General features: G+C 36.6%; 1 protein-coding gene across 1 annotated transcript in view; it reads left to right on the top strand.

Moving 5' to 3' along the window:
• STK32C (serine/threonine kinase 32C) overlaps window positions 1–14,835 on the top strand; it is a 916,526-nt gene that overhangs the window by 651,331 nt on the left and 250,360 nt on the right. Inside the window, exon 7 of the mRNA XM_044056813.1 lies at window positions 9,226–9,342. Coding sequence (XP_043912748.1) covers window positions 9,226–9,342 — 117 coding nt within the window. The remainder of the gene's footprint in view (window positions 1–9,225; window positions 9,343–14,835) is intronic.

The raw sequence follows: 14,835 nt of genomic DNA, 5'->3' as shown, positions 1-14,835 counted from the left end.
GGTTAGGGATAGTGGATATGTTATGTAGTGTACTGTGTTGTTTACGTGTAGTGTGTTGGTGTAATGGTATTCGGTGTTTTGCGTTGTCGGTATTTGTTGTTGTCGGTCTTTTGGTGTCGGTGATTTGTGTGTCGGCGGTTTGGCGTTTCGTGCATCTGAAGGTGATCCAAAAATAATATCCAAATAATCACTGTAGAAGTAAAGCAGTATGCACATTAGTGTTTATGGTAAATGGGGCTAAATAGCCAGGTAATGGGACATTGAAATGGCTGCAGGGGGACTCTGGTGCCATATTTTGGTTGTCTGTTCTTCAGTTTGCGTTTGAAAGTTGGTATCCCATAATTCCATTGGAGTGGGTGGGGTTACATAATTATATATGCAAATTTTATGTTAATCAGTGTACAGATTTGTACCTATTTTTCATGGGCCCTGTCCAGATTTTTGATGTTTCCAGGTTGAGAGGTATGATTAAAATGACTGCACTTTTTTCCTTTTATGTGGTGGATTTTCTGGGTAGCATTGTTTGAAGATGGAAAATGACACAGTACACTAATGAGGTATAGAGTGCTGCTCTTGGATGCAAGGAGACGATGAAGCAAAACTTCCTTGTAAAGGAGAAGATGAGAAATTTTGTAGCAGTCATACAAACCAGGCATCAAGAAGTTGTAGGCCCATTTATCCAAAGAAGAACTGTTCTGTTAGCCACCTTTATTGCCCGAGTATGAACACTTGTTTTACCTGTATTCTGTTTTTAACTGCATACTAAAACTTTAAAAGAGATCACAGCTCTGTCTCTTGTGAGTCAGACAGAAATTAGAACAGGTCAGTTAAGGAGTTACACAGAAGTTAGTACAGGTCAGTTGAAGTTAATCATCTGTGAACTGAAGGGGTTGAGATAGGAACTAAACCTTCTATTTCAGAGGTAAAAAAAAAATCAGAGCTTTACTGGTTAGGCCCACCAAGACTCTGTGACAGTTTGCTTTGAGGGAAAGGTTAGTTTGCTTTTTATTTCTTGTATTTTGTATTACTTTATTGTCTTTTTCTATTTTGTATACTGTGATTTGTTTTCTTTACACAATGTTTTAATTGTATTCTGCTTTTAACTGCATGTTAAAACTTGAAAGTGACCACAACTCTGTCTCCTCTGAGTCAGATAAAATTAGAACAAGTCAGTTATGGAGTCACACATAAGTCAGAACAGGTCAGTTAAGTTTAATCATCTGTGAATAGAGGGAGGGGAGTTAGGAACTAATCTTTCTATTTAAGGGGTGAAATACATTTAAGAGATTTACTGGATAGGCTTACCCAGACTCTGTGACAGTTTGCTGTGAGAGAAGGCTGGCTTGCTTTTTATTTTTTCTATTTTGTATTACTTTATTGCCTTTTTATATTTTTGTACACTGTGATTTGTTCTTTACAGTGTGTTTTACTTGTATTCTGCTTTTAACTGCATATTAAAACTTGAAAAGAGACCACAGCTCTGTCTCTTGTGAGTCAGAAAAAACTTAGAACACGTCAGTTAAGGAGTCTCACATAAGTTAGAACAGGTCAGTTAAGGTTAATCGTCTGTGAACTGAGGGGGTGGAGCTAGGAACTAAACCTTCTATTTAAGGGGTGAAATAAGACATGTCAGAGCTTTACTGGATAAGCTCACCCAGACTATGCGACAGTTTGATGTGAGGGAAGGTTAGTTTGCTTTTTATTTGTTGTATTTTGTATTACTTTATTGCCTTTTTCTATTTTATGCACTGTGATTTGTTTTCTTAATACTCTGTTCTACTTGTATTCTGCTTTTAACTGCATATTAAAACTTGAAAAGAGACCACAGGTCTATCTGTTTTGAGTCAGACAGAAATTAGAACAGGTCAATTAAGGATTCACACATAAGTTAGAACAGGTCAGTTAAGGTTAATCATCTGTGAACTGAGGGGGTGGAACTAGGAACTGAATCTTCTGTTTAAGGGGTGAAATAAAGCATTTCAGAGCTTTACTGGAAAGGCTCATCCAGACTCTGTGACAGTTTGATGTGAGGGAAGGTTAGTTTGCTTTTTATTTCTTGGATTTTGTATTATTTTATTGTCTCTTTCTATTTTGGTATCCTGTGATTTGTTTTCTTAATACTGTGTTTTACTTTTATTCTGCTTTTAACTGCATATTAAAACTTTAAAAGAGACCACAGCTCTGTCTCTTGTGAGTCAGACAGAAATTAGAACACGTCAATTAACAAGTCATACATAAGTTAGAACTGGTCAGTAAAGGGCAATCATCTGAGAACTGAGGGGTGGCGCTAGGAACTAAATCTTCTATTTAAGGGGTGATATAAAACATTTCATAGCTTTACTGGATAGGCTCATCCTGACTCTGTGACAGTTTGCTTTGAGGGAAAGGTTAGTTTGCTTTTGATTTCTTGTAGTTTGTATTACTTTATTGTCTTTCTATTTTGTATACTGTGATTTGTTTTCTTTACACTATGTTTCCTTGTATTCTGCTTTTAACTGCATATTAAAACTTGAAAAGACATCACAGCTCTCTCTCTTGTGAGTCAGACATAATTTTTTCCCACCCTCCCAGCCTGTTAGTGTTGTGTTCTTAAACAGCATTGTCTTTCTAGCTGCCTGTCCCTTATGTTAATCTGACTATATATCTTGTTTCCTCTCTGCTTTTACTGGCTGATGTGAATAAGAACAAAATTATCATTTTGTGACATCACTCCCCTTCAACTATTTAAATTTATTGATCATTCTACTGTATTCCATAGTAACAGAATACAAAAGTGCCCACCCCCTTCAGTCTATCTCGCTGTTAAAAAAAAATAGCTGTTCACTAAAACTTAACTTTTTTTCATCTCTAACTGCTTAATGCACACTGCAGTGTTTTGGATAAACCATTTTTTTTTTCATTTTACCTTTAAGTATCTATTGCAAGACCACCAGTTATTGGAGAGCCAACATTCTGCCTCTCAGTTGTCATTTCAGGATTAGTGCTTCTGTTTTATCCTGGTGAGAGAAGAAGTACAGTGGCCTTATTTTCTGGAGACTACTGATCACCTGGAAGCCTAATAACTGCTTTATAGGCGACAGATATGTGCTTATATTCTGATCCTGCTGAGAATAGGAGTAGAGTGGATTGATTCCTGACTCATTCTGGTTGGAGAGTGAGTGTCTGTGCAGTGTACCTGATTGGTCTGGTTGCTATTCGAGCCATCTACCAGAAAATGGCTACAAGCCTACAGACCCTTGCATTATCTGGGACAAGACTGTGGATCATCAAACAGGCTGTGGCCTGCTTCTCTTCTTGGGATTGGTGCTAGCATTTTGCTTCTGGTAAGAGAAGAAGCAAAGGAGTATTGTATCCCAACAGAGTGAAGCCAGGCAGTAGCCATTCATGCAACCCCCCCCCCCCTTTTCATCATTCTTGACAAGCTAATTCTTTGTTTTCAGTACTGCTTGATTTCTTTCTAATTTCAGAATATCTGCCTAAATACTTCATCCTTAAATTTTCAGGGTCTACATATTAGTTTCCCCTCAAGTGTTTGGCAGTGCTTTGTACAGACTCAGACACCTTGAGTGACATTTTCCTGTAAAAGCACAATTGAAATTTCTCCAATATCTTGTTGCACACAGGACAACTAGTTTGCAGTGACAAGCATTGTCCACATCATTGCAAACCGGATACTCCTGACAGTGATTGATATTCTCAATCCAACAGTCTAATCAATAAAAAAGGGTCTGTTGCCATGGATATGAACTTTCCTACTGTCTCTGTTACCAGCTTGGTGGATATGGGCATCCTGAGGCAATGTAGAACTTGCCTCATGTTTACTGACAGCCAGTTAGTTCTCAAACAAACTGATAAGGTATGTAAGAGATGTATTTACACAACATCACTGGAGGCAAAGCTCTCAAATAAAACTACTCCTAATGTCAATAAGGTTGTCAGTAGTACACATGCTGCACCCATCACGCACAATTCAAAGCAGACATATAGACCCACATATACTGTGGCACTTACATGTAACCTTCCTAAACCACAAAGACCTGTTAGTCAAAGTACACATAAGAAGTGCCCTCAGCAGTTCCAAACACACTCTTTTAAAACAACACCGACATCAACACATAGAGCTAAATCTCATGGAGCCTCTACCTCTAAGCCCATAAGGCAAGTCGCCACACAATCCAACATTCTATTCATTGGAGACTCCATTGTGAGACACACTGATGTGTCTCACCAGGCTGAGTAAGGAGAAAGTTAAGTTCCTTAACAGGGGTTAGGATCCGCATGCACTCAGGTCATTGGATCAAAATTACCAATATGACTCAGTCATAGTCAATGTGGGAGTAAATGACCCGAGACATACTTCCCTAGACTATATGAAGAGAGACGTCATAAAGCTTGTGGAATATGTGTCTCAGGCTGGTATGAGTCTAGCATTGAGCAGCATTTTACCTTCTCCAAGGATGATGCCACAATATGAACAAAAGATGATTGACTTTAATAATTGGCTTAGTTTTTGGTGTCAATCTAAGGGGGTGTAATATTTGTCAGCATGGAAGGAGATGGTCAACAGACATGCTGCTTGGCCAGGGATGGTCTGAACCTCTCCCCTCTAGGCTTTTGAATATTAGCTATAACATTGTCTTCCCCGATAGTGCCTTTTTTAGGCAATGCCACGCTAAAAGTACTTCTGACACAGCAAATCAGAACCAAGAAAATCTAATGGTATTACTGCTCAGTGCTAGGAGCCTAAATAAAAAACTCCTCTCCCTGGAAGCTCTCTTTACCCTAGAGAATGCTGATGTCTGTGCGGTCTCAGAGACATGGTTTAAAGCTGTGGACAACACACCAACAGGGCAGGGTTATAATGCCTTCCACACATTTAGACCAGCTACTTCACAGGCAGGGACTAAAGGTGGAGGTGCCTCTATTTACATAAAAAATAAATGCACTTTAAGGCTGGTCAAACAGGACAATGCACTTGATCTGCACCATGTTCAAATCACCATAGGTACAATCCAATATCACTTCCTTGCAAGCTCTAGGTCCCCCTCTATGACCCAGGAAACCCATACCATGTATTTAAACTTATTAGAAACAGTATCCATCCAACTCAATACCATATTCATGGGTGACTTTAATTACCCCACTATTAACTGGGAATCCTATACGACATCATATATACATGCCCAGAGATTCCTGGATTTTGTAAACCCAAACTCCCTGGACAAGATAGTCAATACACCAACCAGGGGTGCAACCATACTGGATTTGGTTCTACTGTTTAAAAGGATACCAAGAGTTTTTTAAATTAGCTATCTAAAACATGAAATTATCTTAGGACAATGTTTATTTGTAACTCTGGATATTGAATCATTGTTCACTGTTATACCCAATGAATGGGGAATTGAAAATGTCAGAGAATTACTGTGTGAGAGAAACACCTCTGATACTAAGGTGATACTTATTTGCACACTTTTGGAAATCATCCTAGAAAACAATGTGTTTATTTTTAATGATGTTTATTATGCACAAAAAGTTGGCGTAGATATGGGCACAGCTTGTGCTAATAGCTACGCCAAACTATCCCTAGCTAATTGGGAAGCTAAACATGTACTTTCGAATAATGAATACCAGGTTAACATCAAATGGTATAAACGTTTTGTGGATGATATTTTTTTTGTTGTGGCATGGCTCAGAGCAGCGGCTACAAGAGTTTCTTTTATACTTAAATCAGTTAAGTACTTTCTTGAGTTTTACCTATGAATATTCTGACAAAGAAGTAGAGTTTTTGGATGTTAAAGTTACTAAAAATAATTTAGCCACTGTGTCTACTACTTTGTATAAGAAAACTGTTAGAAAGAATAATGTTCTACACTATGGCAGTATGCATCTGAATCATACGAAATTTAATGTGTTGAAAGGACAGATATTTCGAACTATGAGACTTTTTAATGATAATGATAGTCTCATTGTTGCATTACAAACACTTAAACAAGAATTTTTAGAAAGAGGCTATAGCAGTAAACTTATTGATTCTCAAATAGCAGAAGGATGACGGCATAGGTCAGGTAAGTGCCAGCCATACTTTTCCCCCCTCCCCACTAGTATTAACAACAGGGATAATACTGACAATACTTTCTCAAGTGACACTTCCACTGATACCTCTAGGAATAAACTAAGGATGCCATTGACCTTTGCCAGCAATGTGCATGTCGCATGTGATATTATTAAAAAGAACTGGGATATTCTGTCTACTGTACATGAGTTGAATGGGGTCATTGGCACACAGCCAGATTTTGCTTTTAGAAATAATAGATCACTTAAGAGTCAGCTCTGTTATCGATCCTTTAATACTAAATCAACTATAACATCTGATAGACTTGGTACATATATGCGCAGGAGTTGTACGGCCTGTACACATATACACGTTGGTAATCATTTTACACATCCCACTTTGGTTTTTAAGATAGATACTGCTTTTTATGCAGATTGTCGAACAAAAAAATGTTGTCTATTTTTGCTATTGTACTACCTGCTTCTCATTTTACATAGGGAAAATGAACAGGGTGTTTAAGGATAGAATACTTGAACACCTTAGGGATATTAGGAATGTTAAAGAAACCTGCGCACTATTACTACATGTAGCTAAAGACGGTAAAGAACATAAATTTAGCTTTATGGTACTAGAGATTCTGCATAGTACCAGGAGAGGAGGTGACATAAATAATATAACAGAATCTAGTGAACAGAAATGGATTTTGCGCTTTCAAGCTGATAAACCTCCTGGTTTAAACAACAGAGTTTCCCTGAAACCCTTCCTTAAAGCACGGCCATTAAAGCATTGATTTCTCTTTTAATATTTTATCATATATATTTCAATAGTCCATCTTTTATTATTTTTACTGTTGTATTCGTTACCATTTTTAAGTACATATTGTTCATTTAGTCTCTTTTTATTCAATTTTTTAAAGATCTATATATTCTACAGATGTATTTTATCACATGGCTTTTAGCTATGATGCACATTTTATCTGATTTTTGAATGGATGTTTTAGTGTTTAAAAATCTAATAGTTATTCTATCTTTGTTGGTCTGATGAAGCGGATGTTATTCCAAGAAAGCGCTTACCTTACTACAATAAAGACATATTGATTTTCACTGCTGTGTGAAACCAGTTTATTTTTCTTTTCTTGTATTCTCTGTTTTTTTGCATCTGATTCCTTATTTGGTTCAAGGACTGTTTTTGTTTACAAAGACATGTGCCTGGAGTGTTTCAACCTGGGCCTCTGGTGAAAATTAGCTTCGTTCCAAGATGAACTTTCCCGGTAAACAAATGTTAAATAATTAAAATAAAATATGGCAACACCGTATTGGATACATGACATATTGGATACACCACATTGGAATGCTGTAGTTCCTAATTTATATTATAGTTTTGCTTCCTCAAGACAGGATGATTATGATTTGGCAACCTTATGAAAGATTCATATGTGAGGTTTTGCTGTCAAGAGTGTTAGTCCAGTCTGGTGTACAATTCAGTCCATCATTGCAATGAAAGGATCTATCCGTTAATGCAAAATTATGAGATAGTTTGTGAAAAGAAAAACATTTGTGTATGAATTATCAGAAGTGGGTTTTAGATCAGCTGAAGATCGGGCAGTTAGCACAGAAGATTAAACACTGAGCTGTTAATGAGCTGCTTCCTGGGTACAGGGTTTGATTCCTTCCACCTTCATTTGTTTCTTTGTGAATCTGAGGAAGTCAGGTAGCCAGAGAGTGCACCCCTGAAAAAGCACACTTGTGCCCAGTGGGCTAACCTGGTCAGCAAATACATAAAAAAAAATATATATATATATATATATATATATGTGTGTATATATATATATATATATATATATATATATATATATATTTATATATATATATATATATATATATATATATATATGTATATATATACGTGTGTGTGTGTGTGTATATATATATATATATATATATATATATATATCTATATATATGATATTATTGCGTTCAGTAAATGTTTGCCATTACCAGTATTAGCCACCAAAGTCTTAACACTCATTAACAGTTTTACTTCAATGCCATCCCTTTCAAATATTATCTGTTCAAGCATCCATGTTTTCTTCCTTTTTTCTACTTTTGGCTGTAATAAAGTCCAGTGTGCTAAACTTTTAGAGAAAATTAATGATTCTGAATCTGATTTTTATGCTTCAGCATATTCATTCTGACATAAGCAAAAGGATACAGATATATTTAACTGAAGCAGTTTCATCAATATTCCTTCTGATAATGGGAAGATTTGTGTACTGATGTACAAATAACAGTTTGTATGGTATTATTTAAGTAGATTAGGCCATGATCAACAAGACTTTCACACATAAGAACTTGTATATAGTAATATCTGAGTGTCTCATATCACAACTAGAAATGGCAAGAAACAGTTAATGGTTGTTGTTGTGTCTTTCGGCTTTTTTCCTGGTTAGGGGTCACCACAGCGGAACTCCGGTCTTCTAATGATTGACAGTAGATTTTTACGTGCCGAGTTGCCAGCCCTGATGCACAACCTTCAACGAAGGTACGCCCATTCACGCATGTCTCCACACAGAAGACGCTCTAGCTGAGAATCGAACAGGACAATGTCTTACTGTGAGGCGACAATGCTACCACAGCATCACAGCTAATGGTAATGCAATAACAAAATTATTTTTTTGAGGACAAAGCCTTGAGTGCAACTACAAAAGCCCCTTGCATTTCTTAATAAAATCAGCTGTCATGTCACTGTTTCTCAGGTTATGAAAGATTTTACCTTCAGTCACTTAACTTAAAAAAAAGTACACATTTACACTCAGCACTAGTGGAAAAAACCTTCTTCAGAAGTAATATCACTAGTACATGTTGGAGTAGTAGTAGTATTACTGCCAGTACTGGTAGAGCAGTAGCAATCTCAGTAGGAGTCTATTTTCTTGTACAATAGCCTCTGTTCTAAACTTCTCTCTTTATTGTGTGTGTTACTTTATGTTGATTCTTTAAACTTGTTATTGTCATCCATTTACTGTAACAGGTTATAGCTGAAAAAGCGGCTTTGAGATCCAGTCTTCTTACCTAAGTGAATAAATAACCAAAGAAATAGTAAAACATAAAATTTAAGTGAATGAATACAATCCTTCAGGGTAGCTAACATACTTTTTTCCCCCTTTTCTTTCCCAGAGGCCGTACGATATCCACTCGGGTAATACAGTGGAATCCTTACTTCAGTTATTTAGTACTGTGAGTGTACAGTACTCTTCGGCGTGGTCCAAGGAGCTGGTATCATTACTCAGGAAGGTAAGTTACTCACCTACTGTTACTAGTCCTAGTTCAGCATGAGTAAATGTAAACTCATTTGCACTATTGCTTGCACAGAAATAAAAATTTGTATATATTTTCAAGTTTTCTGTACATATCATTCAGATATGATAAAATGCAAGCAATTCCCATTATTTATTGCGTAGAGCATCCTGTCTTCTGCAAATACTATAGCAGGCAGTTTAAGGAATAAATATTGTGTTTTTGACAGTCCAGCTGAGTTTGCACAGTTTTGATGGTCTAGGGACAATCTGTCTCATAAGAAGTGGCTGAACCACGCTGTTGGACAAAAAAAAAAAATCGACTGAACTTAAAATGGCTGCATTTCATTTTCATTGATAGACAGACCTTCATCCCCACATACCTATAGACAAATCTGCATCTCCCTGCACCCTCTGCATAACACAGCCAATTCTGAAATTGCTTTGTCTCAGTGAAAGGGAGATCCATCTTTAAATTCCAAACTACCCTGTCAGCAAGTATTATTACACATTTGCTTCATATGTGAATATTCCATCAGCACCAGTATTTGTTCACTGTTCCAAATTCAGTCCCAGAAATTGTCCTTGTTACTTAATAAATGACTCAGTTTCCCCTGTGTATTTTTATTCTCTATATTAAAATTGAATTTTTTTGCGCTTTTCCTTATTTATCATTTATTTGTTGGTATTTCGTTTACTGTGTTGGTCCAAATGGGAAAATGAAGACAGCTGAGAAGAAAAGCTCCTTAAACAGTTTAACATAGAAATGCTAAGATACAGTTACAATGAAATATCATCAAATACATATGGTATCAAAACTCCAGTGATAAGCGCAGAAGCTGTAATTGTTTTTATGTTTTGCACTTTGCAAGATGGTTCTGTACTGAAATGTTGTGTCTTTGTTCTCATTGACTACCGCTTGGCTTTATAGGTTCGTAGATTCAGACTAAGCTTATGGGCAAAAGTGACCATCCAGAAGCTCAATCATGTCCCCTACCACTAGTGGGGAAACTAGAATTTCCCCCCATTAAGTAGACTTTATCCACATAATCCTGGTGAGAATGTGCAATCATCCATTCAGTTATACAGACTGTTTTTTTAAGGTTAGTAAGGAAGTACTCTGCTTGATAGGTAACGGCAGCGTGTTCCAGAAATCGAATATACATTGCATTAGGTATCTGTCACTCTGTCTAGTGTTGTTGATATGATAGCCTAGGTTTAGGTCTGTACAGTGGGTGTTTGCTTTACCGCTTGTATTTAGGTGAAGGAGTTCAAAGAGTGCTGGAACATTCATAGTACGGAAAGCTGAGCAGAGTTTACCATTCATGAGTCTATACAACACTATTTTTACTGAGTTACATGCTCTTATTAAATTTGTTTACTTTTGCTGTGGGCTTCCTTTCCACAAAATGCTGTTCTTTAACTTTGCATATAGTCATGAGCTCCTCATTATAAATTAATTCATTTTTCTATGGACTCCCTTCCACATAAGAAATCTCCATCACAGAATACCTTGTTTTTACACACTGTACTAATCTGTACATAAAAGCCTGCAGTTATATTGTTGTTTTTCATTCATCTCGAGTCCCAAATTTTTCCATACTCAGAACTTCTTGTGTCTTATCATCCCTCCCACGTAAGACATCCACTTATCTTGATATGTCTGGTTTAAGACACACAGAGAACATTATATTTATAATTTACACCAAGTACATACACAGACTGTGCCTCATGCTCCTTTATCTTGTGAGTATGTGTGTTTTCATCCAGTGTAACTCATTTTGAGTAAAAGTTTGTTTTACCCTTTGTAGTTAATACTTCTTTTGAATCACAGCTTTTTGTGTCTCAGATATATTTAGTAAATTATGCCTGACTTCAGTTAGGGTGCCTATTTGTTTGTGAACATTTGCATCACCTTGTTCACTCCTTAGAACAAATTCACTGTCTATTTTCCAAGTGCTCAAGGTCAACTGTCTTCCATTTCTAACCTATATGAAGATCAACAATCACAATTCATGTGTTTGTTGGTTCTCTCTTACACTGTACACCCATTTTATGAACCTTTTCAGCATCTTTAATTGCCTGCCAGTTCATGCAGCCCTAAGATTGACTACTTGGACAGCACCTTACTTTACTTTTGTAAAGACCAGCACAAAGACCTTCTTATAGTAGTACAAACATTAACAAGGTTTTGCAAAGTCTTTAGGATATATGCAAACTTTGTTCTGCCACAGTTTTATCTCTTCTTAACATCAGTGAATGCTTTGTATTTGAATCAAATCACTTTTTCACACTTTCAACACTGTCTTTTATTTTGGGGAAATTTCCATCCATTTTGCTTAAGCCATAAGTAATTCATGACCTTAATGCTTCATAGTTCATTGGCTTTACTTCTGCATTTAAACTGCAGTAAGCTACTATTTTGCATTTTGAGTATTCAGCACAAATTTGCTGTGCTCACAGTTGGCATATACCCAGCTTGAGTGATTTCTTAAGCATATACTTCCGGCCTAAATAACATTTTTTCATTGCATTTCTTTCTGTAATACAGTGCATTCACAGAGCACACCCTTGCAAAATAAGTTGTCTGGCAACTGGCACAGAGTATTAAGGAACTGTTAAGCTGCTTGCTGTTTTCCAGTGGTACAGGGTTTGATTCCCTCAGCCTCCATCGCCTATGAGATTCTTAGCAAGTCACTTAATCAGACAAAGCTCCCAGGTCCATGGAGATCAGTACTCTACCATGGGCAAAATAATTACAAAACATGTCCATTAACTACCTTTCAGCAATCACTTTTTGGGGTAAACATTTGATAGAATTTGCCATTCTGCTGTTGTGTTTCATACACTTCCTTAGAATGTACTGTTGAGCTAACAGTCAAGACTTCATTATTTGGGAGTCTTGCTACCAACTCCCCATTTCAGTGTAGGCACTGAACAGCTTGCTCTCTTGTACCATCAACAAAGCATTTTGCTAGAAAACAGCCAGAAGTGTCTGTTACATTATAACTGTTTCTCATGTAATACATCAGTGCTGATTAATGTGCAACATTGCTCTGTATTGCTTGCACATAAATGTCACCAAGCTTAAACGCTATTCAGTTTTCTGTTTTTGGATGGAGTAGCAGCAGTGTTGGTAGCTTTACCATTATTATGCCCACTTAGGAATACCACACATGGTATTTCAAGAAATTTCTGTTTGGGTTTTGAGGGAAATTAATTCTAACTCATATATTTTGCATACAGTTATCATCACTTAGTCCTGTTTATTAATTTTCTAAGCACTAAAATACTAATAGACTGTCCTTTGAAGAAATTAACAAACATTTCTGGATATACGTTGTCAAAAAATGACAGAAATAAATTCACTGGAAGCTATTTTTATGCAGAAATAAATCACTTTATTTTAAAGTTATAAGCTCTGAGGAAGTCCCATAATGCTTGGGGACAAAAGTGCTTAATCTATTTTAATTTTTTAATAAAATGTTTTAGCTTCCATGAAGAATCACTTCTTGGTGGTGGTCATTTGCCTGACTCTAACAGTGTTATGGTGGTTCTCTTCCAAATTACAGATATTTATATAATGCATATGCGTATTGTTTGATTCAAAGTTAGAAGTCCAACAAAGCAGAATATTCTTTAATCTAGACATACCTCCAAAAATAAATTAATAAATAGGTTCCACAGCTGTCCCAGACCCCTTCTTGAGCTGTTTCTTTCAAAGTCTTTTCACTTAAGACAACATCATACTGTTCTCAATTTCTCCATCTTTACTTTTTTTGTTGCCCTGTCTCTCTCTGTCCTCTGGTCTATGTATGCCGACGACTTCCACCCACAACCAACCTGTGTGTTTTCTAATTCAGCATCTAGTCTCCAAGAGGGTATAAAGTCACTGAGTTCCTACTACTCCTAATAGATTGCAGTGTGTGGAATATGGCACACTTCCTTAATTTATATGAATGGGGTTAGTCCGTGCTATGCCACAACAGACACACACACACACACACACACACACACACACACACACACACACACACACACACACACATATATATATGTAAAGAGTTTCAGTATACTCGTTATGAACATCTCTCAGATTGTTATGAACATCCCTCAAATGCAGCTTTATCTAAAAACAACTTGTGGAAAGGAGTTGCGGAATAATATTTTGTCAAATATAACTACTCTCACTCTGGTTGCACATACTAATGCATTAGATCCATGTACTTCATAATATGCAACTTTAGAAAAATTCATATCAACTGTCTATATTATCGTACTTCTAGTCTGCATTAAGAGTTTTTACTGAACGAGTTCACGGAAAAAAGTTAATCTTGGCAGAACTCTGTGATATACAACGTTGTCTTTTTGTGAAAAGCAACTAATTCATTTGAATAACTTAAATGTTACTTAAGCCATAAAAAATTATAATAGTTCTGTTTAACTCCAGGACTTGTTTATAATCTTTTAGAGCAAACTCAGAGAGATTATGCAGAGGTAATCACTGAAAATATACAGCATGTATAATATGTATATAATATGTGAATATAATCAGCTCATGGCTAATTGTTTTGATTGGTTGTGTTTTCAGTAAATTGTATTTGACTTAATATGGTTTGGTCTAATGAGGTTTTATTTGATGAGCATCTGTCTCTCTCTCTCTAGTTATATACGTATATATATTTAGGTTACAAGTATTAATGTCACCCTTGATGGACACATATTAAAGCCCATTCCCCAAAGTTTACTGAATTGTTGTCTAAGATCAAGTGTAGACCTTATCTAGCTTTTGGTAAATATTCTGTAACTCTATTAAGGTCCAGTCAGAGCTCATAAACATAAACATGGACATGTAAGACAGGTAGAGAGGTAGATAGATAGACAGATATCAGTATGGCACTAAATAAATACTTTACAGCTGTTGGTTAAGATCAAGGATCATAAGATCATAGGAGGTTACTAGGTTAACAGCCCTAGGGCCCTTACAAGTCTAGCCAAGTTCAACCTGTGTTCCCAAGGGTGTCAGGTTCAAGCAGACACTAAAATTAGGACCTATTTTCCCTGTCCAAGAGGGATGCAGGTGGAATTTCTGGGGTGAATTTCTAGTTATCCATCCAATCATCCAAATGATGCTTAAATAGGGCCAACAAGGGGCTTTGTTTAACGTGAATAGGAAGCTTGTTCCAAAAGTGGCACATCCTCTGTGAGACAAATCTGTCTCTCTAGCAAATTTTGTTGATGCTCATACCAGGTTAAGGTCCTTTGAGCAAATGACCTGCGTGCCATTCGACTTGCAAATGTGCAGCATTTCCATTAAAGCTGGATCAGAGATTGCTCTATATGCAAGGCACAGGTCGCCTCTGAGCAGTCTGCTGGCACAGAGTAACATATCAATAATTTCAATTTGTCTGCATAAGACAGATCTTGAAATCCCTGAATCTTCTTTGTAGGGAACCTTTGCCATCTCTCCAATTGCTGCAGGTGTTTGGAA

This window comes from Protopterus annectens, chromosome 14.part0, assembly GCF_019279795.1.
Source record: "Protopterus annectens isolate FY-2018-M chromosome 14.part0, PAN1.0, whole genome shotgun sequence".
NCBI lineage: Eukaryota > Metazoa > Chordata > Ceratodontiformes > Protopteridae > Protopterus > Protopterus annectens.
Note: the sequence above shows the minus strand (reverse complement) of the source record. Positions and strands in the feature narration are given on the sequence as shown.